Source organism: Giraffa tippelskirchi, chromosome X, assembly GCF_054371585.1.
Source record: "Giraffa tippelskirchi isolate mGirTip1 chromosome X, T2T-mGirTip1v1.2.pri, whole genome shotgun sequence".
In the NCBI taxonomy this organism is placed as follows: Eukaryota; Metazoa; Chordata; class Mammalia; order Artiodactyla; family Giraffidae; genus Giraffa; species Giraffa tippelskirchi.
Window position 1 is genome coordinate 100,005,725 of NC_137289.1, and position 24,481 is coordinate 100,030,205.

Sequence of the window (24,481 nt, forward strand, 5' to 3'; positions counted from 1 at the left end):
ACAGGCTTCCTCACAGGAAATTTTCTGAGTTATACTAAGCCACAGACCTCAACGTCTCAAAGGCCAGGAGAAGGGTAAACCTACCAGTTCCTGAGCCGCGAGGGGCTGGAAGGGCAATGCGGATACAGCAGTTGGCCACTTCTGTGAAAATGTCTGGGTTGCGGCATGCGGCTGGCCCAAGGACACGAAGGATGTAGTTGATCTCCCGAGAGCCGAGGCTGCCAGATACAACACCAGAGGTAGTGCTACCAGCTCCACTTGTAGCTGCTGAGCGAACAACCTAGTAAAGAGGAGGACACTGCTGATTAAAGACCACTTTCTAAAACAAAACTGCATTCCAGGAAGAGTTACCAAGGATTAAAATACCAACCAAGCTCTCCCTCAAGACAGTGGATGAAAGCCTTTTGATCTTTGGGAGGAAGACACACTTGGGTCTTTTGAATTTTAGTCCTTCACAATTCAAAAAAATGTGGCTTATAAAAAAGTTACAACATTCAGCCTATCCCCCAAACTATCAACTGTTAAGACTAGACGATATGCAATCCTTATAGAAACTGGGAAACATATCTAGATCACTGATCACTCCTCCAAATTAAAGCTCCCAAATTTAAGTGCCAGTTCTGAGCCTTCCCACATGCCGTCCCAATTTTAAATCAGAATAGTTCGAACTCTAAAAATATGTAATACTGACACCCACTTTGTATAAGAACAAAACTAAAGTTTCAAAGTCAATCATCAGTCTTGGATAATGACAGCCAAGAGTATAGGTTTCTTGAACTAAAACTTGTTAGTAAGGGACTAGGACACCTTCCACCAAGTTCATGTTTTAAAGATCATCCCCTGTAGGATTACTTCACCCAAGAGCCTATTTTCCAAACACTGCAAAGGTATTTTCGGGTTGTAAAAGTACAGCTGACTCTTGAATAACAGGTCTGAACTGGATAGGTCTGCTTACACACAGATTTTTTTCCAATAGTAAACACTACAGCCATACCCTTCAGTTTAGCATAATAACCTCCATTATCTTGCCTTTCAGGCTCCAAATCGTAAAATAACTCTCATTCTTTAAATACAGAAAATTGCAATTCCACTATGTGCCATTGTTTATTTATTTTGTCCTTTGTAGGACACTGGATGTCTAGTCTTGGTATTACAAGCAATTCTAAAGTGAACATTCTTGTATATGTACCTTGGGATACTTGACTTTAGTTATCAGATAAATTCTTGGCCACAGAATTTCTAGGTCAAAGAGTATTTTAAACTGACAATACCAAATTACCCTCCAATGTGGCTGTATCAATTTCCACTCTTACAAAAAGTAAGAGTATGCCTAGTTCTCCACTCCTGTACCTGCAGTGGATATTATCAAGCCACTTGATACATTAAAACTGCCACTGATATTCCTTTGTTCGCCATACCCCCAAATAAAATTTCCTTTATGTTTAGAAAGTTTTCTGTCATCCAACAAGAACCTACATTTTTTTCCCTAGCATTTAAAAAAGTTGTTTAAGCTTTAAACATTTTAAAAGTGTTTTTAAGTCAGAATACTGTCTGTGCATATAGTTGTTTCTTCTCTGTTGGGCTGTCTCCTAACATTGGATCAATGTACATGCTGTCTTTAACAGCCCTCCTTCTTTTGGCTTTGCTCCTACCAGGTGAAATCAAATAAGCTGGCTGAGGAAGAATTATCTGAAGAGTGTGAGATATATACTCATATACACAAAGAAGTATGAAGTGGCACCAAAATAATTTATACCTTTTGATCCAATTTCTAAGCATTTATAAGAAAAACAATTGTAAATGTGACAAAGCTATGCACAAAAATGTGAATAGCAACACTACATATAAATGTGGGAAACAATGTTCCAAAAGAGGAAATTGGTAGTGAAATTCAGTAACGTTCACCTGATGACTGCTAACAAAGAATTAGCAGAGGAAAGAAGAGTCTGTAAAAGTACGGTGGAGAAAAAGCCTTACTAGTAAGATGTTAGCCCCTAACCCTTCTGTTGAAGTCTTAAGTTGATGTCATAAGGGTTTTTATTTTTGTAATTACTTTCTTCTATTGCTTTATGTGTTTCCTAAAATTGACATATAAACCTCAGTTTTCATGTACACAATGTGTATTTGTAAAGAGCTTTTCCCAGTCATAAACATTCCAAAAACTTTACTATAGCCAACGCTTGAATATTGTGGGGGTTAGGGGCACCAGCCCTCCATGCTGTTGAAAATCTGCTTATAACTTATAGTTGGCTCTCCATATCTGAGGTTCTGTATCTGCGAATTCAACGAACTGATCGTGGTAGTACTTTAGTGTTTACTATTGGGAAAAAAAAATCTTTATATAAGTGGACCTGTGCAGTTCAAACTTGTTATTCAAGAATAAACTTTATTTTTACAATACCCAAAACAATATGGTTGGAAAATAGGCTCTTATGTGAAGAAGATTTTCTGGATAAGAGCTATCACTATAGTAATTCAGGGGTAAAAAATCCTATTTTCTAGTACTTTTTAAATGTCACTCAATGGGATTATCTATCATCTAAGCAAGCACCTGAGGACACAGCTGGGAAATTTTGCTGGGCAGAGCATATCTATAACACATAGCTATATACCTGAAGAAGAACCAGAAGTCAATCTGTTCTGAGACCAAGGAGAACAAAGTATGATATAAAGCTAAACCAGCATCGGACACCAAAGACGCACCTTTTCCATGGTATGGCGCAGGGTGCAGGGGTCCTCAATGATGTGTCTTAAGAGAAGGGTGACCAGGGGAGTAAACCCATTGAAGCCTGAACTCTGGGTCAAATTTAAGATCATGCGAGTACTCTTCAGCTCTGCAAACATCATGGCATATTTGTGGTCTCGGGTGAGCCTCAGGCATAGGCGAAGGGTGGCATGCAAAGTGTCTGGATCCACAGGGACGCCTAGCATGCTCACACAGGCCCGGATTAAAACAGTCACCATATCCTCTGTCAGGCCCTGGATCAAGATCTCCCCAGTTTTTGTTTCTTCCAGGCTTGTCTCCTTTTCAGTATTTGTACTGTCTAGGGCCAAGGGGGTATCTACAAATGGGAAAAGTAAGTGTTCAGACAGTTAACTTGACATTTCCTTCCATTCTCTCCCTCTGAAGCAACCAAACACTTGGGTCTTATTAAGACAAATATACCAAATACCAATTCAAAGACCAGATGAAAAAGCATATAAAAAGGAGAACTATGTATCTTTAAGTCACCAAGCAATCTGAAGAGTAAGAAATCACTCATGATGAAACTAGTCAGAATTTAAGCCATAAAGGCACATTAGCTTTATGTAAGACCCTCCTTGAAAGATTCAAAGCTGAAAGTCCATACCACTGGTTTTATTTTCTTTACGTTTGATATCCATCTCTTTGCTTTCTTCCAGTGTCTTCTCTAGTTCCTGTCCATTGCTGTTTTTAGAATTTTTATTCAGTCGTGGTACCCTCAGGAGTGTCAGCATCACAGGACGCCGGTTCCCTGTTTCCTCATTAACCTAGGAATTCAAGCAGACAAAAATATCTCTACAGAAAAAAGAACTGTAAGGGGAAATGGGGGAATTGGGACTCTGTGGCAAAATGCTGTAACAGGAAGGAATTTTGGCAATTTATCCCATTCCTATTATTTACAGAAAGAAAGCCTGAAGGTCCTAAGAAAGAAAGTGGCATACACAAGGCCCTACAGCAAATTATGAAACTTTCCAGTAGAGCAGATACCATATCCCAACAACTCCCTAATCCTTGACTGAACACTTAAAATGATTTCCAGGTGTGACAGTATCAAATTGCCAAGACTCCTGGCCTAAAATATAGCTTTAGAAAGACTCAGTTCTCTGAAAACTATACCCCATTTAGTAATGGTAATACCATCCTTATAACATGTCAGGACTGCTGGTTCTGGAAGAAGCAAATGGAAAGGCATACTTAGCACATTCCCCTCTTTCAATCAAGTTTACGGCATCGAGTGAGCATGTACCTGTACCATTGTAGTGAACTGGACAGTGTATCTTCTTCGGCCTGCAGTGAAACGCACACTTGTCTCTCCAGATTTCCAGGCAGAATCAATAGTGCTGTTGTTGCTTGCACTGTAACTACACCAACGTCCAGAGCGGTCATCAAACCAGCGCCAGTTGTTGTTGTTAGACTGTAGGTACTAAATACAAGAGCACAAAGTTTTACTGTATTTCCTTATAATGTTGACTATTAGAAGAAATAGTCATTTCATCAGCATTCATTGCTAAAGCTAACCCAGGAAAAGGAAATATATTGGACATTTATTATATTTTGAAAACCAAGAAAGAAGTTTTCATATACCTTATCCCTCACATCCCTGAGCCTCTCCATAGGCACAAAACACTCTCTACCCTTATCCTGTGATCCTTTCTTTTTGTTTCCAACTATTTTCCACAAAAGGTAAACATTATTTTAGATGTACTGGAACAAAACTTCTGTTTCTGAGAAGGTACTGAGATTATGTGGCATATATAATTTTTATATAAGGAGCACTTGCTTTTGGAGAAACTGTTGCACACTCAGCCCTTCACATAACAGAAGAGCCACTCCTCCTCTGGAGACAGCATACTTCTTTCACATTCACTTCCAGGGTAAATTCTTAGACCTTTTAGTAAGCAGCTCCATAAAAATAACTAAATAAATTCTAACTTCCAATTAAGAAAAGAACTCTAATTATCAAGATCTCTCAAGAGATTTATGCCTTGATCAGAGAGCTTTACATTTTTTTTTTTAATACCACTATCCCATATTTTCTTCTGGTCTATTCTTGCCTCAAGAAGCTCGGCTGTTCTGCTCACCATATATACCGTTTTATGTACCTTAGTCATTTGGGCTCTCCTTTTTGAGGAAATGGCTGTTTTTTCATAGAAATCAATCAGGAGCAACACTGGAGTAATCCACCTAAAATAGAAGAAATGATTTACTCTGGGAAACCAGAAACCTGTGCAACATGGGAAAACTTATTTTGATTTTATCAGGTAGTGCACAATTTTCAAATCATAAAAGGTATCCAAGATTTATCCCATACATGCCCCAGGAAACTGCATGATTCAAGTCCTAAACTTGAGGGTCCAAAGGCCCAGAGAAATACAAATGAAACCAGGAGAGATACAGGGTCACTCACTTTGGGGTCTGGACCTCCTTTTGTTCCTTGGCGGCCTGTAGGCAGGGCTGAACCACTTCCAAGAGTTTGATTAGGACATTAAGGATGCCACTAGATTCAACCACCCAAGCACAAGGCAGCTTCAATTCCTGATTAATCAAAGAGAAAAAAAAATACCAACTTCTACTCAGTTTCAAGGATTAGTATGGTATAAAACAAAAGAGTGAACACTAATGGAATTGGCTGAATTCAAATTCCATTTCCACCACTTACCAGTGTGATCTGAGATATATTATTACTCAAATTCTCTAGGCCTTAGTTTCCTCATGGGTCAAATGGAATAATAATGTTTATATCTCCAGGTTAATTGCAATATACAGTGCCAACACAGTGTACATTAGTATGTGCTTAATGTGGAAACTATTACTAGTATGATTAATATCATTAAGAACTGTCATCTAGGCTAGCTTAAAAGCTTCTGATTTACAGAGAACCTTTATAATCATCCAAGGGAGATGGAATAATTAAACATAGCAACAAAGTTAATAGTTCCTCTTACAGGGGCTACACAAAGCAGTATTGATATAACAGGAAATCACTGGATATAATTTAAATAAATGGCCAACAATAGGAACATTGAAAAGATGGAATAATATGTACATGACATGGTAAATATTTATAATATAATACTTGAAAGAACACAAAACTTTCTAAACATTCTGATCCTGACTGTTTAAACATATAGGAAAAAAGACCAGAAGAAAATATAAGACTGTCGTTTGTGATTTTTTTTAAAAAAGGAGGGGCTCATGAGTAATTTCTCTTTATATTATAATGTTATTGGGGCCCCCAATAACAGCATTCAGAACTTTGCAGTCTTTCCCACAAGTATCTATTCACAAGCGTTATATAGTAAGAATCACCACTTCCATTATAAACGAAAGCCCCAAGACTGTAGACATAAAGTAAGACACATATTGGACTTAACTCCAATATGCTATAAAGGGTTTACTCCATTAAATCCAGGTTTTACCATTAAACATGATAAGCTCAAAATGACGAGTCACTTGTTCAAGGTTAGTTGCCTCCTAATTCCTATGTTGGTTGGAACAAGAACATGCTTTACCTCAAATAATCTGCTGACTGACCAGGTCAGAAAGACAAGTCAGATTCTATCTGACACCTATTACCAAATTCCACATCCTACCCCACTGCTAGTTAGGTTTCCTCAGAGAAGCCAAAAGAAATCCACAACTTATAGTCATTCTAAGTGCCTTCTAATTATACCCCACCCTCTAAGACCCAATTCAATTAATTAACATTTGTTCCAAGAAGCACTTCTCTTATTATCCAGAAGTGATGTATACTGACTTCCCTGAACTCAAGATTATTACCATTCATGTAGCACAGAATGCTGTATTATATACTTAATTATGTGCATTACTGGGCTTCCCAGGTGGTGCTGGTGGTAAAGAACCTGCCTCCCAATGCAGGAAACAGAGATGCAGGTTTGATCCCTGGGTCGGGAAGATTCCTGGGAGGAGGGCATGGCAACCCACTCCAGTATTCTTCCCTGGAGAATCTCTTGGACAGAGGAGCCTCGTAGGCTACAGTTCATAGGGTTGCAAACAGTTGGACATGACTGAGTGACAGCACACACGCACACGTGCATTACAGCCTATCAGAAACTGTAGGCTCATGAAATGCAGACATTTCTCTATACCTTCTTCAATGGCTCAAATGGTAGGTGATTGATGATTCTTTGATGAATGAGTAACAGGGACCAAAAGGTCTAAATCTTACCTCAAAAAGCAGTGTTAAAAGCAAGATTCTAGTGGCCAAATTAGAGGCCTGGGGTAGAGTGGCCATCTGACTGATCCACTCTGATACAGTTTTTGTGTCACTCGTTGTCAGGGGAAGAGCAGCTTTGATCAATACATCAGCAGCTTCCCAAACCTAGAAAAGCAGGAAAGGAGCCAGGTCAAATGACTGTAGATAGAGTATGATGAGGTTTGTCAAAACATTCTCAACCTTGTAAAATACTCCCTCCACCTCTAACACATTTGCTGAAGGAGACTGGGTAAATTTTACAAAGGTTCTACCTACTTTAAATTTTTCATTATACCCACTCCAGAATTATCATGAAAAACAGAAAAAAAAAAAAGCCCTCAGCATGTTAGAAACATTGGTCATCCTTTAGTATGCATGTTGAAAATCTCTTGTAATGAATTTTATATAATTGCTCCTTTTTATAAAGGTTTGTTTTCTTAAAATCACCTCTATAAGCTCTTGATATAAAGATAACTAAAGACTGGTCATATCGTGTGGGGAAGAAAAAGCTTTATCCAGTTTGCCTTTTACTCTTGTGATGTTTCCATACACTAAAATTATGTTTAAATATATCAGTTTTTAATTTCTTCCTGTCTCTCAACTTAAAAAAATGTATAAAATAAGATTCCAATGATTTAAATACATAAATCATAAAAAAAAGTAAAGGAAATATAACCAAAATGTTAACTGGCTATGTGGGAATTTAGGGTGGTTTATTTCTTATTCTATTTCAACAACTAGCATACATTAATTTCATAACGAGAAAAACACTGCTTAAAAAAGACAAACAACAGGTCACAACTACTGATCAGAATGGGGATTCATCTGTCAAAAGATTATTACATAGGAGGAAAGGGAAAAACATTTATTTAGTTAGTTCAAGGGGCCTAATTTGGCTCACGAGTGAGAGACATTTTTGACATTTTAGATGAATCTAAGAAGTGATACATAGAAAAACAGAGCTTTGTTTTTTCCTTTTGAAGACTTTCTGGCCCCTGGAGAACTTACCTGATTGACTACTTGCTTCAGAATCATGTCTCGATAGTCTGCTCCATTTCGTTTGATTGCTGTCATGATCAGATCACAAACTCGGTATACAGTGTCTGGCAGCTCATCAAGCAGGTGAAAGCAGCCTGGCAACATTGTATCTGTGAAAGTGTGGAGCTCATCTTGCTCCAATGGATCAGCATCCTGGAACTTCTCTAGACATTTAGCCTCTTCCTCTTCCTGCTTTTCTCGAGCTTTCCGTTCCTCCTCTTCCTTTCGGCAAGCAACTTCCTAGAGGCATGGACGGAAGAGTGAGAGGATATGGGACAGTTGAAGGAAGAAAGTGAGGAGACTCTAATAATGTATCTGCCCAACCACATAAATATTCTCTACCTTCTCCTCAATCAGGTGGTACATTCATTAGGGTGTGGCAATGAGTATAAAGAAAGCTACACAGGCTAAGGCAAGATAGGAGGACACCTCCAATCCTCAAAGTGCTGGAAACTTATTTGCATCATTTGACATCACCTCCCACAAAAATCATTTGTAGACAACTGTCGTGCATTCTCTGCAGGTAGTAATTATTACCTAGATTCCAAGGTAATAAAGACAGCCAAGTTTGGCTTAATGAGCACTACCAAGTACATTTTGGGCCTCTTATTTGACAATAATATTAATGCTTCATCTGTTTCACATAAAGCTTCAGGTCAATGTAATGTAGACTAGCGATGGCAAGGTTGGGATGAATGAGTACTCCCATGTCTTTGTTTAGACTTTATTTCCACCAATTACCCAACAGTAATAGCAGAATGTTCATAGAAACACTAATATTACTGTGTCAGACCCTCTTGGAAGTCCCGTTTCCTAATTACCTCAGGTGACTCTGCCCTTTGATCCATTGGGATATCCTGTCCCAGAGACATGGCAATCGCTCTCATCATCTGGTCCTCTTCAGACATACTCAGATCCTAAAGAGCAACCAAAGAAAATCCAGCAACTACAAATACCCCAACTCATAAGGAATCAGACATCCTGGGCTCAAACTTTAGAGAAGAACAGAGAGGGCTCTGAATGCTGCTCTGTATAATAAAATCAATTAGGCTTACCTGCTCACGATGAGAACAAGAGGGAAAAACCACAACAAAATTAAATAGGAAAGGATCTTCAATGTGACCACCTATTTGGCATTTCAGAAAAGAGAGCCTCTCCTATTACTTTCTGCCTATGGATAATTTAAGAGTTCTTCTGCAAAGTCCAGTAAAATTTGCCTGACTAAGAGATAGAAAGCTTCTGCTCCTTATATTCTAGAGCTGTAAGAGTTAGCATATAAAGAAAATATTGGCATGAAGAAGTAAAGCACATTAGCAGCCATACCAACACCCTGAGAGATCACAGCCCCTGAGCCAACTCACCCGGACAACTCCTCCCATGATCGGGGGAGGGTGGGTTAGAAGGTATTCTGTGGCCTGCTCCATAGTGCTGGTGTTCAACAGGGCCTCCATGGCATGTTCCCTTGTGAAGCCCATGTCCATGAGCTACAAAAAGAATGCAGGATCTCAAAGAACCGTGGTAAGAGAGAAATCCAAACACATTGTAAAAAAAAAGGAATCCTTTTAAGATGGAAACAAGTTTTTCTAACTTCTTATGAACTGATAATATTTATAAACCTAAGTCAGTTTGATAACATGAATGATCCTTTCTGCATGGTGCTTCCATACCATTTAAATAGAGCTACATAATGAGGCAAGGAGTCAAAGTGATTCCCAACTCCATCCTTCAAGAAAATTCAGCTAGATGGTTATTTTCCTTAGCAACATTATTCTAAGACTGAGACTCACACATAAAAGCAAAACTTGGTCCCACTTTTCTTGAAGACAGACTGGCAACAGAAGAAGAAAGAGCCTGAAAAACTGACACAGGAAACCTACAACTAGGAAATAATCATGAGATGCATAGAAAGATTTGTAGAGAATGAAGCTATACACCACAGCTTTACAACACCAAATAATAAGAAAATCAACATATCCAGCAATAAAAGAATGACTAATAAGTAAAAAAGACCTATTTTCTTAAAGACAGCAGTATGAGTCTACGTTCTGTATGATGCTGCTAGGTAAAAATTAGGCACAGAATTAAGTGATGAAAAAAAGGATACAATCATTATCTTGTGTGGTGCCATTATGAATGGCTTTAGAAAGTATTTTGATATATTTCTAAGTTTTCTTAAAGTGAACACTTAAAAATGCAGCATGTACATACAGAAGACGTTTGAACAGGACTCTAGATATAATGCTGTTTGAGATTGAAATGTCAGGATCATAAGGTACATCCCCTCCCCCACTTCTAGCCTCCAACTATTTTAAATTTAAAAAATGGATAGAGTTTTGTAGGTGAAATTTCCAAAAGCTCTTGTTGGAAAATAAATTTGGGTCACAATGTCCCTTCTCTTTACATATCTATCAGAAAGTAGCTGAGGACGGTTTGCTTCCAAAGAACGTGGCAGCCACAGTCTACTGAGAATACAAAAAAGAACTGCCATACCAAACAACATGCTTGGGAGGACACAGATCTTTTACCTATTAGGAGTACTGAAACGACACTTCAGCTTTCTCGGGAGAAAAAGAGTAAGAGAGAGAGCAAATTTAAACCTATCTCCTAACAGGACTGGGTATTTAGAAACTTAGAAACCCCACAGACAGTACACTCTCAGGTGCAAAGTCTGGGCACTGGAGTGTGAGGTCAGAATCTCACCTGTTGTAGTTGTTGCTGGTTGACTTGAGGTTCCCGGCGAGAGCCACCTTCTTCTTGTCCTGTATCCTCTTCTCCTCGGGATCCCTCCTTTTCTTTGCTCAGTCTCTCTCGAATCACAGGTTCTCCTCGGAGGATGTGGCACAGGATGGCTAGCATGGACTCAGCCATTCGCCCACCATACACTTTCAAGGGTTTCCGGTTCCATAGGTTCTTGATGCAAGTAAAGGCTGCCTGTAAGCCATCCGAAAAGCTAAGTGAAGACCATTTTGTCTCAATTCAAAACCCCAGGAAAAATAAGTCAAAGATCTATGACACGGTCCTTCCACAATCAATGCCAACAACAAAATTTCAGGCAGTACTGAGGGGGTCCAAGGAAGCACAGAGAAGGGGGCGTTAAATCCAACCTGGAAGTTGCAATCTGGAGTTTACAGTTCAAAGGTTTACACCACAGAAAATTACCAAGTGGTCTGTAATCCATTCTGCAAGGCAGCCCTATCTGGGAGTAGGATCCAGTGGTTCTCCACCAGTCAAATTATTTCACTAAGGAGGACAAAAGAGAGTGGGAGCTACCTAGTTGGCATGAGAAATTACTCTTGGTTTTAGAATGCTCAATACTCACCTTCTGCGTTACCACAAGGAAGCGGAGGGCACTGAACTGTGGAAAGTTCTGAACACCTCCAGGCAATTTGGCAGGCAGTGAATGTGGAGATTCAAGCACCGTGGTGGGATTTACCATCTTCTCCACCAGCATTAGCCAGGCATCTAGGAATTCTCCTGTGCCATCAGGTAAGTCTGAATGTTCTAAGCCCTCAGCAACAGGAACTTTTCCTCCCATAGACAGAGCCCAGTTGAATGTTCTAAATTCAAATAAGAGAAAATGTGAAGATGGAATATTAGTATTTTAGATTGGGGGTTGGGGGAGAAAGACAGGAACACATTCAAAAGTTTCCCAGTCCCTCTTCTTGGAGATACTGCTTCTAGTCTGTCCAACATTTATTAGCTTTACCCTTTTAAAAAATTGTAGTATAGTTGATTTACAATGTTGTGTTAGTTTCTGGTATACAGCAACATGATTCAGTTATATATGTATTCTTTTTCATATTCTTTTCCACCATCAATTATTACAATACGCTGAATATAGCGCTTTACTTTTTACTTGGGTTTTTATTCCAGCCTTATTGATGTATTATTGACATATAACATATGTAAGTTTAAGGTGGACAAAGTGATAATTTGTTACACATATTTAGGATGAAATTAATACCATTTCCAGCTTTATTTTTAAAGCTACAACAAATTAAAAAAACCCAAAGTGAAACTTAGAATCTTCTGACCAAAAGCAGCAGAAAAATTATCATATTCAAAGAAATAGTAGGAAAGGACAAGTTTATTAGAAAAATATGTACAAGACATTGCAATCCAAATGAAGAAAAACAGAGACCCTTACAAAACATCCCAAGGACAGGCTGAATTCTACTCTCCAGGAAGATAGAGATAAATACAATTAGTTCCTAAACCACGAAAGGGTACAACCAATGGCTGTCTCTATGTATCCCATCATCACAGGATAGGTGGCTTAGAAAGTTGTGGGCTGCTAAGGCAAACAGAAAAGACCAAACTCCAAACAATGTTTCTCTGTAAAGCAACATGATCCTTACTCGAAAAGGGCATTGTGGCCTCCAGAGCAGAGAAATTTCTGCAGCATGAGGTGGTAGGGATACTTCCTCTCATCAAACAGCATTGGGGATGTAAAACCAACTGAACAGATGAAGAAGGTCAGCCTGGAAGAGGGAAAAAGCAAAAATTTAACCTTCTCTAGGGCAGCCAGAGAAACAATGGGAAATTCAAGTAGAAGCCAAGAGTAAAATTTAACACTGCACTGAAGTGACTGACAGACTGACTAGAATGCAGGTGGGTGACTAGCTTGGATATTAAGATTTCTAAGGCAAAAAAGGGTGACAGTTCCCAAGTACTACTAAACACAAGGTTACTGAAATGCAGTCTGATTACAAATACTTTTAAAAATCTCTGTATTTTAGAGTAGGTAGAACCAAGACAATACCTTAAACTGTATTTGGGGGACACATTTAGGGTAAAACAAGGGACCTTCAAGTCCTCTAATTCAGCGATTCACTCTGCATTCAAGTAGAGAAGGAACCAATTAGATTCTGCATATCAAGCAGAACCTCACCTGAAGCGTGGAGTAGGCGTATATGGTGGAGGCTGCCATGATAAGCCTTTTGTGAGGAGCTTAGTGAGGGCTGAGGCCGTTGATCGAGCAGCAGGTGTTGGTGCTGTGGTGGTGCTGGCAGCGTGATGGCTTCTTCTCTGGCGGACAGGAGACCCCACACAAAGTTTAACGAGCAGTCCAAACAGCTCGGCCAGTGCTCTGCCTAATCTAGAGGAAGCTGGAACCCAAAAGTCAGAATAAGCCTGTACAGTGTTTCCAGAAGGGTTTCATTATAACAGACACAATACTGTTAATACATTTTAATGACTGACTACTTCTTCCCACATAATATTCTATGAAACACCTGGACTTGTCTCTACATATGATATCTGAAAAGAAGTTCCACAGGGAATAAATGCCTCTTTTGAAGGCAGGAGATAGAGAAGTATATTGGCATTCAATATATAGCAAATATGAAAGACAAACAAGTACTCACACTGTTAGTGGAGATATAAATTGAAACCACCTTTGCAGAAAGCAATGCACAATATGAAATAGTTAAGTAAATGGTGTATCTATAATATGTTCTGAACTATCGAGTCACTTAAAATGCCCAGAGAACTTTAAAACTGGCAAAATTGCTAACAACCTAGACCAGAAAAGAACATCATATGTATACAAACATTAAATGTATGGTCCCCAAAGGAAAAAAGATTGTTTGGAAAAGCATAAAAATGTAAAAAGTGGCCTTCTTATAAAAATCTAAGGTATTACACAGATTACAAATATTTCAAATTTTCATCTTTGTAGGATGCTTTTTGGTATATATTGCTGAATCAAAAAGGTAGAATCCAAATAAAACATGTAAAAGGAGATGTACAGAAAGAGAAAGAAAATATATCTAAACATGTGTATTTTCCTGTTTCTCTTAAAACATTTCTCTGTACCTTTTCTACAGTGAATATTTATTCCTCTTAAAATCACAAATGAAAATGCTGTCACAGTATTTGTGAAATAAACAGTTCATCACAATCCAGAGATAAGACTAGGTCTGAATCAGAGCACATCTCTTAATTACATACATATACACATGAACCCAGGCTTCTCTGGTGGTTCAGTACTAAAGAATCTGCCTGCCAAGGCAGGAGAGGTGGGTTCATTTCCTGGGTTGGGAAGATCCCCTGGAGAAGGAAATGGCAACCCACTCCAGTACCATTGCCTGGGAAATCCCATGGACAAAGGAGGCTGGTGAACTATAGTCCATGGGGTCGCAGAAGAGTTGAACACAATTTAGCAACTGAACAACAACATATGAACCCACTGTGAAAAAATAAGACTCTACTTGAACTGGCGCCACATAGCATAACCTCCCCCCACCCAACTCAGTAAGTTCTGAGATATACAGGAACAAGCCTTTCTTCTTCCTAAATGAACCAAATTAGGATCTCCCAATTATGAGGGAATAGGTTACAAATACCTGCAATACCTGACTGGAGGTTGGGTGTGCCCAGACTTTGAAAGCCTAATGCATGTAAACATTAAATTTGTACTTTCCCACCACTGCTTTCAAGTGAATAGACAGCAAAGTGGCTCAAAAGTAGTCAGCAAGGATAAAAGAGAAAAACAAAAGGCCAGTAACCACAGAGAAATAGACATCAAAAGAATGGGCTGGGCCCACATAGAAACCCCAGAATGTTCAAAGGTTTCAGAGGTGTCACAAAGAAAGGAGAGGTAAACATCAGGTGACCATCTTGGATTTCCTTCAATTTGCGGAAAGTGGAAGTAGACTTTCAAATTAAAACAAAGGAGTAGAATTAAGCAAATTAGAATGGAATGTAAAGTTCAACAGGGTTTAAAATAACAAATGGAAGCACCAAAGGCCATCTTTTGCTTTCCTTTGGGCAGAGCTCCCAATTCCCAGGAGTTGTCCTCATTTTCCTTCACAGTAAGGGGTCAGAAAGTAGCAAACATACAAAATTAGTGTAGCCATACAAAATAGGTTCCCCAAAAATTAAGGGGTGAGAGATGGCGAAGACATGTCAGTGCATTTTTTTTTTTGGCTGCACTGCACAGCATGCAGGATCCTAGTTCCTCGATCAGGGATCAAACCTGTACCCTCCGCAGTGGAAGCACAGAGTCTCAACCACTGGACCGTCAGGGAGGTCTCCAGTGCATATCTTTAATATGGTCTTGTATTATGTTATTGTAGTTTCCACAGAGGTGGCAAAGTAACTATTAAAACACAAATCAACTGTGTTACTTGCCAGCTACATTTGAATGACAGAGAAAGGAAGAGGAGACTTGAGTACAGTAGCCAGACAGGTAACAGGAAAGCAGGTGGGCTTAATATCACAAAAGCCAAGAAAAGAGTATTTTGAGAAACAGGTGGTAGGTCAACCATCGTGCTGCAGAAAAGTGAGGAGACTGAAGAGTATCCAGTGGACTTAGCAACAGGAGGTTAGATATCTTGGTGCGACATTTCAGGGAAATAGTAGGATCAGAGGTCATCTGTAGTAGCAGAAAAGTAGAAAGAAAAGGAGGGGTAGATTTGGCTTTCAGAAAGCCACTCTCTCATCTCTGTCTCCCTAACAGTACAGAGCCTGTCACATGGCAGATACCTGAAAATGAGCCACCAAGTTTAAAATTTCCTTAAAAGGAAACAATACAGCCGTACCAGGCTCTAAAAGAGATAGAAGGAAGAGAATCACTCACCTGACAACAATGGCTTGATTTGCTTGATTCTGGCAGCCATGGCAGGTGTGATTTTAGATTTGCCCTTAGAGTCTGAAGCAGTAGGTTCGTCTGTCTCCATAGGAGCCAGTGTGTCACCATCAAGCCCAATGCCTTCCAACAAGCCCTGGGTAGAAGCATCCATACTTCCAGTGGTTCCATCTTGTTCGCCATCTGTAGCCATAAGAGCAGAGCAATAAGACCATGGTAAGCCAGGACTTAACTGGTTCCCTGTTCTGAAGAGTCCCAAGAGAAAGCTACCTATAGTACTTGTTACTCTTTAAATGGCCACAACTTTCTAAATCTGAAAAGAAAAAAAACCCACAAAACTGTACTGATAAGCTTCTTTCCTTGGAGTCCTTCTAACTAGGTAACACTGACATCCATCTTCCAATAGGAGCACGTTAAAAAGTCTTTACCCAGGGCTACCCTGGAAGACTGTAAGCATACTGCAGGACTCAGAAACTTCACATAGACTACAATGTGCACGGTGACCCACACTCTTGAGGCACACACTCTGCTAGAATTTTATAGCTCATTAATAAATTCAAATCAGACATCATAGATCACTCCTGGAGAAATATGTTTCCTAGAATTTAAGATTTCTGTATCTGAATGTGAGATGTGTCTTTTTGGGGGGGTCATGTGTGCTCTTAGATCTAAGAATCAACATTAGGCAAACGATAAAACATATCACCAAGTTTTCTTTGTAATATTCCGGAAAAACTGTATGTGGAAATGGAGCTATCCTTGTTAAATTTGTGAAAAAAAAACTGCTGGGGAAAAATATATCTAAATTGTTATGCAAGGCAATTCTTTGACCAGAGTCTAATTTTGTTCCTGATTCTTACTTAGTAAATTATTTTTTGAGTTAAAGTTGGTACACTTTGACAAAACTTGATATTCTAAGTTTTGGTTTCATACATTTTCTCCAAAATTAACCTTGCCAGAAGTTTGTGTATATCTTATTAATTCTGTCCCATTCTCCCACAATACAATAAGTAGCTGTCATATGTCATTACTTATTTCATAACTTATGTCTGCTTTATTAGATCCTTAGCATTTTCTCTGTTTTTAGTAATCTCAATACAACTTTTAAGCATAGTTAATAGGCTTTTATGTATAGAACTGTCTTCACTGTTTTCTTTAAATAGTTTATCAAATTTATTTTTTCCCTGATGCAGAGTATAGGAGAAAAAAACTTTCCAGAAAATCTACTTTTATTAATTTTAGGCTTGCTCAATAATTGTATGATTTTTTCTTCTTCTTCTAATTTTATTTATTTATTTTCCACTTGCTGGGTCTCTGTTGCAAGCTTTTTATTTATTTATTTATTTATTTATTTATTTATTTTTTTTCCCAAGCTTTTCTTCAGTTGCAGAGAATAGGCTTCTCACTGCAGTGGCTTCTCTTGCTGCTGTGCACCGGCTCTAGGGCATGTGGACTTCAGTAGTTCTGACACATGGGCTCAGTAGCTGTAGTGCATGGGCTTAGCTGCTCAACGGCATGTGGAATCTTCCCAAATGAGGGATTGAATCCATGTCTCTTGCATTGGGAGGTGGATTCTTTACCACTGAGCCACCAGGGAAGTCCAAATTGTATAGTTTCTGCTTATTGCAATTTGGAACTTCTATTTTAATATAATATAAAAGCTATTTTCTAAAATGACATTATGTAACAGAAATATAATGTGAACCACATAGATAATTAAAAATTTCTCCTAACCATTTAAAAAGTTAAAAAAAAGCTGTAATTTTTTAATACACTGTGTAACTCAATAAAAATTGTTATTTAACATGTAGTCAAATATAAAAATTACTGAGATTATACATTTTTATACTAAATATTTTAAAAAGGTATTTTACACTCACAGTACATCTTAATACAGATATTAAATTTTCCTTAATTGATCTATATTTCATACAATTTACTAGGGGGGAAAAAAAAACAATTCACACACCCATGTTTTCCAAACAAACTTTAAAGTCTTTCAACAACTGAACAGAATAATAGTTTGTTACATTTAAATTAATAAAAATTAAAAATTCAGTTTTTTCCATTCAACCTATAGTAATTTCTAAGAATCAACCTCAACATTTGCAAAAAACTACATACAAAGATGTTCAGTTTTCAAAACATTACATTAGAAACTTAATAGGGAATGGTTAATTCATGGTACCTTTACATAGCACTTAATATTAAGTGAAGCGAGATCTATAAAACATGTCAAAGACAATCACAACTATGTTAATAAAACATCCTCAGGGAAAAAGACTAAGCAGACACTTTCAAAATATTTTCTGTGGTATAAATATGGGTTATTCTTCTTTCTACTATGCTTTCTAATTTTTATCACTGTGGATATGTATTTTTTCTTATAGAGAAAGTAACTGAAAATAGTTAAAAATATATAACTAAAAATTAATGAATGGAAAAAAGCCTGAAGACTACAGATGATAGAGCTAACTAAATTTTCACAATAAACCTATGAAGACACTGAGACAGAACTTAAGTTACCTGATCTTTTTCCGCCCTGGGTCGTACCTGTCTTCTCATCCTTTGGAACCAGTTTCTGCATGTCTGCCTGGCCAAATTCACACCCAGATGGCAAGCTGCAAGAAGAGAAACAGTGAGCAATAAAACTTCTGATAACTCATTTTTTTATGTTGTGCTTGGTCTCTGACCTGCTTACTGACACCATTCCCTTCCTACAGCAGGAAAGTTAACCTAATAAAATATCCACAATGATGGAATTCCTGAGGTTTGGTTTCTAACTCAACTGTTTAAACCTGTCTAACAACAGGACCAAATTGTAATCACCCACCATGCTGACACAGCGTAACTGGGATATCACATCAAAGATGCACAATGCATTGGTAAGCAAGCCCTTTAGCTGGTAAGTGGGAAGGACAATGCTACTGGTTAAATGCTTGTGTCTCCTCAAAATTCAAATGTTGAAATCCTAATGCTCCACAAGATGATGGTATTAGTAGTAAGGTCTCTGTGCATATTAGTCATTCAGTTGTGTCCAACTCTTTGTGACCCCATGAATCGCAGCAGTAGTGTGGAATGTAGTAGCGTGTCAGGCTCCTTTGTCCATGGAATTCTCCAGGCAAGAATACTGGAGTGGGTAAGCATTCTCTAGGGGATGTTCCTGACGCAAAGATCGAACCTGGGGTCTCCTGCACTGAACGCAGATTCTTTACCATCTGAGCCATCAGAGAAGCCCGAGCCTTTGATAGGTGCTTAAGAGTAGAACCCTCATGAATGGGACAAGGCCCTTATAAAAGAGGCTCCAGAGAGATTCCTAGTCCTTTCCACGATGTGAGGATACAATGAGAAGTCTGCAATGTGGGAAGAGAGCCCTCACCTAACTACGCAGACTTCTAGCGGCCAAAACTCTGAGCAATAAATTTCTATTGTTTCAGTTCAGTTGCTCAGCCGTGTCTGACTCTTCGCGACCCCATGAACTGCAGCACGCCAGGCCTCCCTGTCCATCACCAACTCCCAGAGTTTACCCAAACCCATGTCCATCGAGTCGGCAATGCCATCCAACCACCTCATCCTCTGTTGTCCCCTTCTCCTCCTGCCCCCAATCCTTCCCAGCATTAGCGTCTTTCCAATGAGTCAACACTTCGCATGAGGTGGCCAAAGTATTGGAGTTTCAGCTTCAAAATCAGTCCTTCCAATGAACACCCAGGACTGATCTGCTTTAGGATGGACTGGTTGGATCTCCTTGCAGTCCAAGGGAATCTCAAGAGTCTTCTCCAACACCACAGTTCAAAAGCATCAATTCTTTGGCGCTCAGCTTTCTTCACCGTCCAACTATCACATACATACAAGACCACTGGAAAAACCACAGCCTTGACTAGATGGACCTTTGTTGGCAAACTAACGTATCTGTTTTTAAATATGCTATCTACGTTGGTCATAACCTTCCTTCCAAGGAGCAAGTGTCTTTTAATTTCATGGCTGCAATCTCCATCAGCAGTGATTTTGTAGCCCAAAAAAATAAAGTCTGACACTGTTTCCACTGTTTCCCCATCTATTTCCCATGAAGTGATGGGACAGATGCCATGATCTTAGTTTTCTGAATGTTGAGCTTTAAGCCAACTTTTTCATTCTCCTCTTTCACTTTCATCAAGAGGCTCTTTAGCGCCTCTTCACTTTCGGCCATAAGGGTGGTGTCATCTGCATATCTGTGGTTATTGATATTTCTCCTGGCAATCTTGATTCCAAGCTTGTGTTTCTTCCAGCCCAGCGTTTCTCATGATGTACTCTGCATATAAGTTAAATAAGCAGGGTGACAATATACAGCCTTGACGTACTCCTTTTCCTACTTGGAACCCGTCTGTTGTTCCATGTCCAGTTCTAACTGTTGCTTCCTGACCTGCAAACAGGTTTCTCAAGAGACAGGTCAGGTGGTCTGGTATTCCCATCTCTTTCAGAATTTTCCACAGTTTATTGTGATCCACATAGTCAAAGGCATAGTCAGTAAAGCAGAAATAGCTGTTTTTCTGGAACTCTCTTGCTTTTTCGATGACCAAAAGGATATTGGCAATTTGATCTCTGGTTCCTCTGCCTTTTCTAAAACCAGCTTGAACATCTGGAAGTTCATGGTTCACGTATTGCTGAAGCCTGGCTTGGAGAATTTTGAGCATTACTTTGCTAGCATGTGAGATGAGTGCAATTATGCGGTAGTTTGAGCATTCTTTGGCATTGCCTTTCTTTGGGATTGGGATGAAAACTGACCTTTTCCAGTCCTGTGGCCACTGCTGAGTTTTCCAGATTTGCTGGCATATTGTGTGCAGCACTTTCACAGCATCATCTTTCAGGATTTGAAATAGCTCAACTGGAATTCCATCACCTCCACTAGCTTTGTTCGTACTGATGCTTTCTAAGGCCCACTTGACTTCACATTCCAGGATGTCTGGCTCTAGGTGAGTGATCACACCATTGTGATTATCTGGGTCATGAAGATCTTTTTTGTACAGTTCTTCTGTGTATTCTTGCCACCTCTTCTTAATACTGTTAGGTCCATACAATTTCTGTCCTTTATTGAGCCCATCTTTGCATGAAATGTTCCCTTGGTATCTCTCATTTTCTTAAAGAGATCTCTAGTCTTTCCCATTCTGTTGTTTTCCTCAATTTCTTTGCATTGATCGCTGAGGAAGGCTTTCTTATCTCTCCTTGCTATTCTTTGGAACTCTGCATTCAGATGGGAATATCTTTCCTTTTCTCCTTTGCTTTTTGTTTCTCTTCTTTTCCAAGCTATTTGTAAGACCTCCTCAGAGAGCCATTTTGCTTTTTTGCATTTCTTTTCCATGGGGATGGTCTTGATCCCTGTCTCTTGTACAATGTCACAAACCTCTGTCCATAGTTCATCAGGCACTCTATCAGATCTAGTCCCTTAAATCTATTTCTCACTTCCACTGTATAATCATAACGGATTTGATTTAGGTCGTACCTGAATGGTCTAGTGGTTTTCCCTACTTTCTTCAATTTCAGTCTGAATTTGGCAATAAGGAGTTCATGATCTGAGCCACAGTCAGCTCCCTGTCTTGTTTTTACTGATTGTATAGAGCTTCTCCATTTTTGGCTGCAAAGAATATCATCAATCTGATTTCCGTGTCGGCCATCTGGTGATGTCCATGTGTAGAGTCTTCTCTTGTGTTGTTGGAAGAGGGTGTTTGCTATGACCAGTGTGTTCTCTTGGCAAAACCCTATTAGCCTTTGCCCTGCTTCATTTTGTACTGCAAGGCCAAATTTGCCTGTTACGCCAGGTGTTTCCTGACTTCCTACTTTTGCATTCCAGTCCCCTATAATGAAAAGGACATCTTTTTTGGGTGTTAGTTCTAATCGGTCTTGTGGGTCTTCATAGAACCGTTCAAGTTCAGCTTCTTCAGCATTACTGGTTGGGGCATAGACTTGGATTACCGTGATATTGAATAACGGTTTGCCCTGGAAACGAACAGAGATCATTCTGTCGTTTTCGAGATTGCATCCAAGTACTCCATTTCAGACTCTTTTGTTGACCATGATGGCTATTGTTTGCAAGAATCCAATTTGTGGATTTTGTTATAGCAGCCTGAATGAACTAAGATAGAAAAGAGAGCCTCTGAACTCTTTACCTTTTTATCCTTAACCAAAGCAATCGTCCAGGCTCACTAAGTTTAGTTTCTCTGTTAGGAAAGACAACAGAGATAATAAAAGAGATGACCATTCATTCCCTTACCTGTTTGGTGTACACAGGGAGAGGAGGACAGTGCTTTCCCATACCAGGGAACAGTATAACTGGCTCAGCTTGCTCAGAACACTCAGACCCAACTGAGAGCCCCACTGGTTTACAGAGATGGAACGAATTTCACTCTGTAACCAAAATGAGAAAGAAGGTGATCTTTGGGATGCCTTCTGAATGATCAAAATGAACTTTCAGCTATTTAAGAAGGATAAGGGATTCTATTTTTCCTTCCTCATTATTCTCAGAGCTATCAGCTTCATCAAAATTTCCACACTGAAGATCACAGGTATTTTCTTTTAATGTTTACAATCTATCTTTTAAGATCTCATTGTTTTTTGGTAAGATGAAAAACAGGAGTCATAGGCAACTCTATTTTTCTAAATCAAAAAATGTTTTACAGATTCAGACAGCTTCCAAATTTTTTAGATGGAGAAGGGACTTGTTATTTCCCATTTATTTCTGTATTTCAATAAACCCATAAAGTTTTGTTGTATAATTTAATTACTTTCTAGATAGTTTATAATTGTGCTTTCCAATTATATTTGTTCAAAGAACACATTCCAGTTCAATAGCATAAAATAGGACTGCTAAAAATACGCCATTAATCTTTAGACTTGACAACTAAAGGTAGCAAAACTGTGAACACTCAAAAAAACAACCTCTCACCTCAACTTTCTGGAAGCACAAGAGGAGCCTCACATGGAGTGCAAACATAGGGTTTGATATTTAGGAAATCTTTAGTAATCTGTTAATTACCATTGACTTAAAAGTTCTGTGGTCAGATTTCCTTCTTGCCATCTTATTATTAAGTCTACATGCATTTGTAGAAAAGATTAATAAGTAATAAGGCCAGATGAGCACCCAATTGAGGCTGGCTTGCTAAAAGGGATGACTATGCATCCCAAAGGCCTATATGAATGCTATAGATCTATTAACGCCTATATTTATCTCAACCTCTTTTACTCTCAAGAAGGTCCAGTTCATGAAACAAGTTATATTGTCACCTTACTTCCAATTAAAAAAATACTAAGGGAAAGTGAAACTAGACAGCAACTTGAAGCATAAACCTTAAATCACCCACCCAACCCAAAAGAACTCACCAGTCAGCCTAGGTAGAACTGCTTCTAAGTACACTAAGATGCCAGGTATATGCCCTAGGTATTTTACTGACTTTAAACCAACATGTTCACCCTTAAGATAATTCTTACCTGTCCAACCCTGCAAGTATGAACAAACATCATGATGTAAGCGTGGGCAGCAGTGAGTGCATGTAGTAGAGGTGTGGCTTGAGCTGAGAGGGTAGCATCAGCAACATTACCAGCACAAGCTAGTTCTCGCAACAACACCGAGCCCCCGGGGGATTCTATTGGGCGGTGTAAGGGCTCCAAGGAGGAAAGAATGGAGTCCAACTGAAGGAGACCTTCCTGAAGGACTTTGGGTTCATGTGACAGTGTCTGAAATAATAATAATTAAAGCATTAATGTACAATGAACTTCATATGCATATGTCTTAATAGTCACAATGAAAGAAGTGGAAGACAAGACTCAGAAATTTTAGACCTGGCCATGGTCTCTCACCTGGTAAATGGTGGAGCCAAAATATGAATGAAGGTATGACATACCTAAACACCTCCTTTTAGAGCAGCACATCACTTCTCTTAAATGAGAGGCTTTCAAATGTGGTAAGTCAATCAAATTTAACAACTGTGATGGCCAAACTGGAATACTGTTAGAGCAAGGACTCCATGCTGTAAAATTAATTCCAAATTTTGCACAACAGGGAGCAGTATTAGGTAAGGTTCCAAAGCATGGAAATGAACCACTGTTACAAATATTTTTTTTTCTTACCACAATAAGAGAGACAAGTCTAGGACAAGAATTAGCTAGGCATTTTTTATTTTGGAGACAACTCAAGGATTATATGGCCCTTGTAAATTTTTTTTGAGTCTGAAGAAAAATCTTGACGGTGAACACTATCACTTGCCATTCAAAGATAGGAGAGCTTACGTGCCTTTCCTATGGCTTTAAATAAATCCATCCACCCTCACAGTATCTTAAAGGTACAATAAACATGGAGCAGCCCCCCTTCCCCCTCTCTCTTATGAATAGCACTTAATTAAATATTTGCAAAGAGAAAAGCAAAATAAAATATTAAATGCAGATGTCACAATTATGGATCTTTCCAAGTCCTCAAGAAATTGGATTTCTGATTTTTAGCAGAAATTACTTATTGCACAACTCAGCTAATAAAGAAATGTCAAAGATTTAATCCAATTCCTATAAAAATCCCAATGGCTTTTGTTTTCAAAAACAAACAAAAAAAGTCTCTCTTAAAATTCATAGAATCTCTAGGGATCCCGAATAGATATAACTATCTTACACTGTAGTACTTGCATAAAGACAGACAGACATCAACACCAATGAATAGAGAGTTCTCAAATAAACCCTTGCATACATGGTCAAATGATTTTTGACAAGGTTACCAAGACAAGGGTGTAATAGGGAAAGGACAATCTTTTCAACAAATAGTGTTGGGAAAACTGGATATCCACATGCAAAAGAATGAAGTTGACTGTTACCTTACACCATATAAAAAAAAATCAATTCAAAATAGATCAAAGACCTAAATATAAGAGCTAAAACT

At 38.8% G+C, this 24,481-nt stretch overlaps 1 protein-coding gene across 1 annotated transcript in view; it reads right to left on the reverse strand.

The window, feature by feature from the left end:
* The window catches only part of HUWE1 (HECT, UBA and WWE domain containing E3 ubiquitin protein ligase 1), a 166,418-nt gene that overhangs the window by 43,440 nt on the left and 98,497 nt on the right, over positions 1-24,481 (reverse strand). The window contains exons 26-43 of the mRNA XM_081565454.1: positions 23,047-23,292; positions 21,833-21,966; positions 18,115-18,209; positions 15,580-15,771; positions 12,889-13,105; positions 12,356-12,478; positions 11,317-11,554; positions 10,698-10,928; positions 9,359-9,481; positions 8,819-8,914; positions 7,968-8,237; positions 6,933-7,085; positions 5,151-5,278; positions 4,846-4,927; positions 3,990-4,166; positions 3,351-3,510; positions 2,704-3,062; positions 85-280 (exon numbers count right to left, since the gene is read on the reverse strand). Of these exons, the coding sequence (XP_081421580.1) occupies positions 85-280; positions 2,704-3,062; positions 3,351-3,510; positions 3,990-4,166; positions 4,846-4,927; positions 5,151-5,278; positions 6,933-7,085; positions 7,968-8,237; positions 8,819-8,914; positions 9,359-9,481; positions 10,698-10,928; positions 11,317-11,554; positions 12,356-12,478; positions 12,889-13,105; positions 15,580-15,771; positions 18,115-18,209; positions 21,833-21,966; positions 23,047-23,292 (3,220 nt within the window). The remainder of the gene's footprint in view (positions 1-84; positions 281-2,703; positions 3,063-3,350; positions 3,511-3,989; positions 4,167-4,845; positions 4,928-5,150; positions 5,279-6,932; positions 7,086-7,967; positions 8,238-8,818; positions 8,915-9,358; positions 9,482-10,697; positions 10,929-11,316; positions 11,555-12,355; positions 12,479-12,888; positions 13,106-15,579; positions 15,772-18,114; positions 18,210-21,832; positions 21,967-23,046; positions 23,293-24,481) is intronic.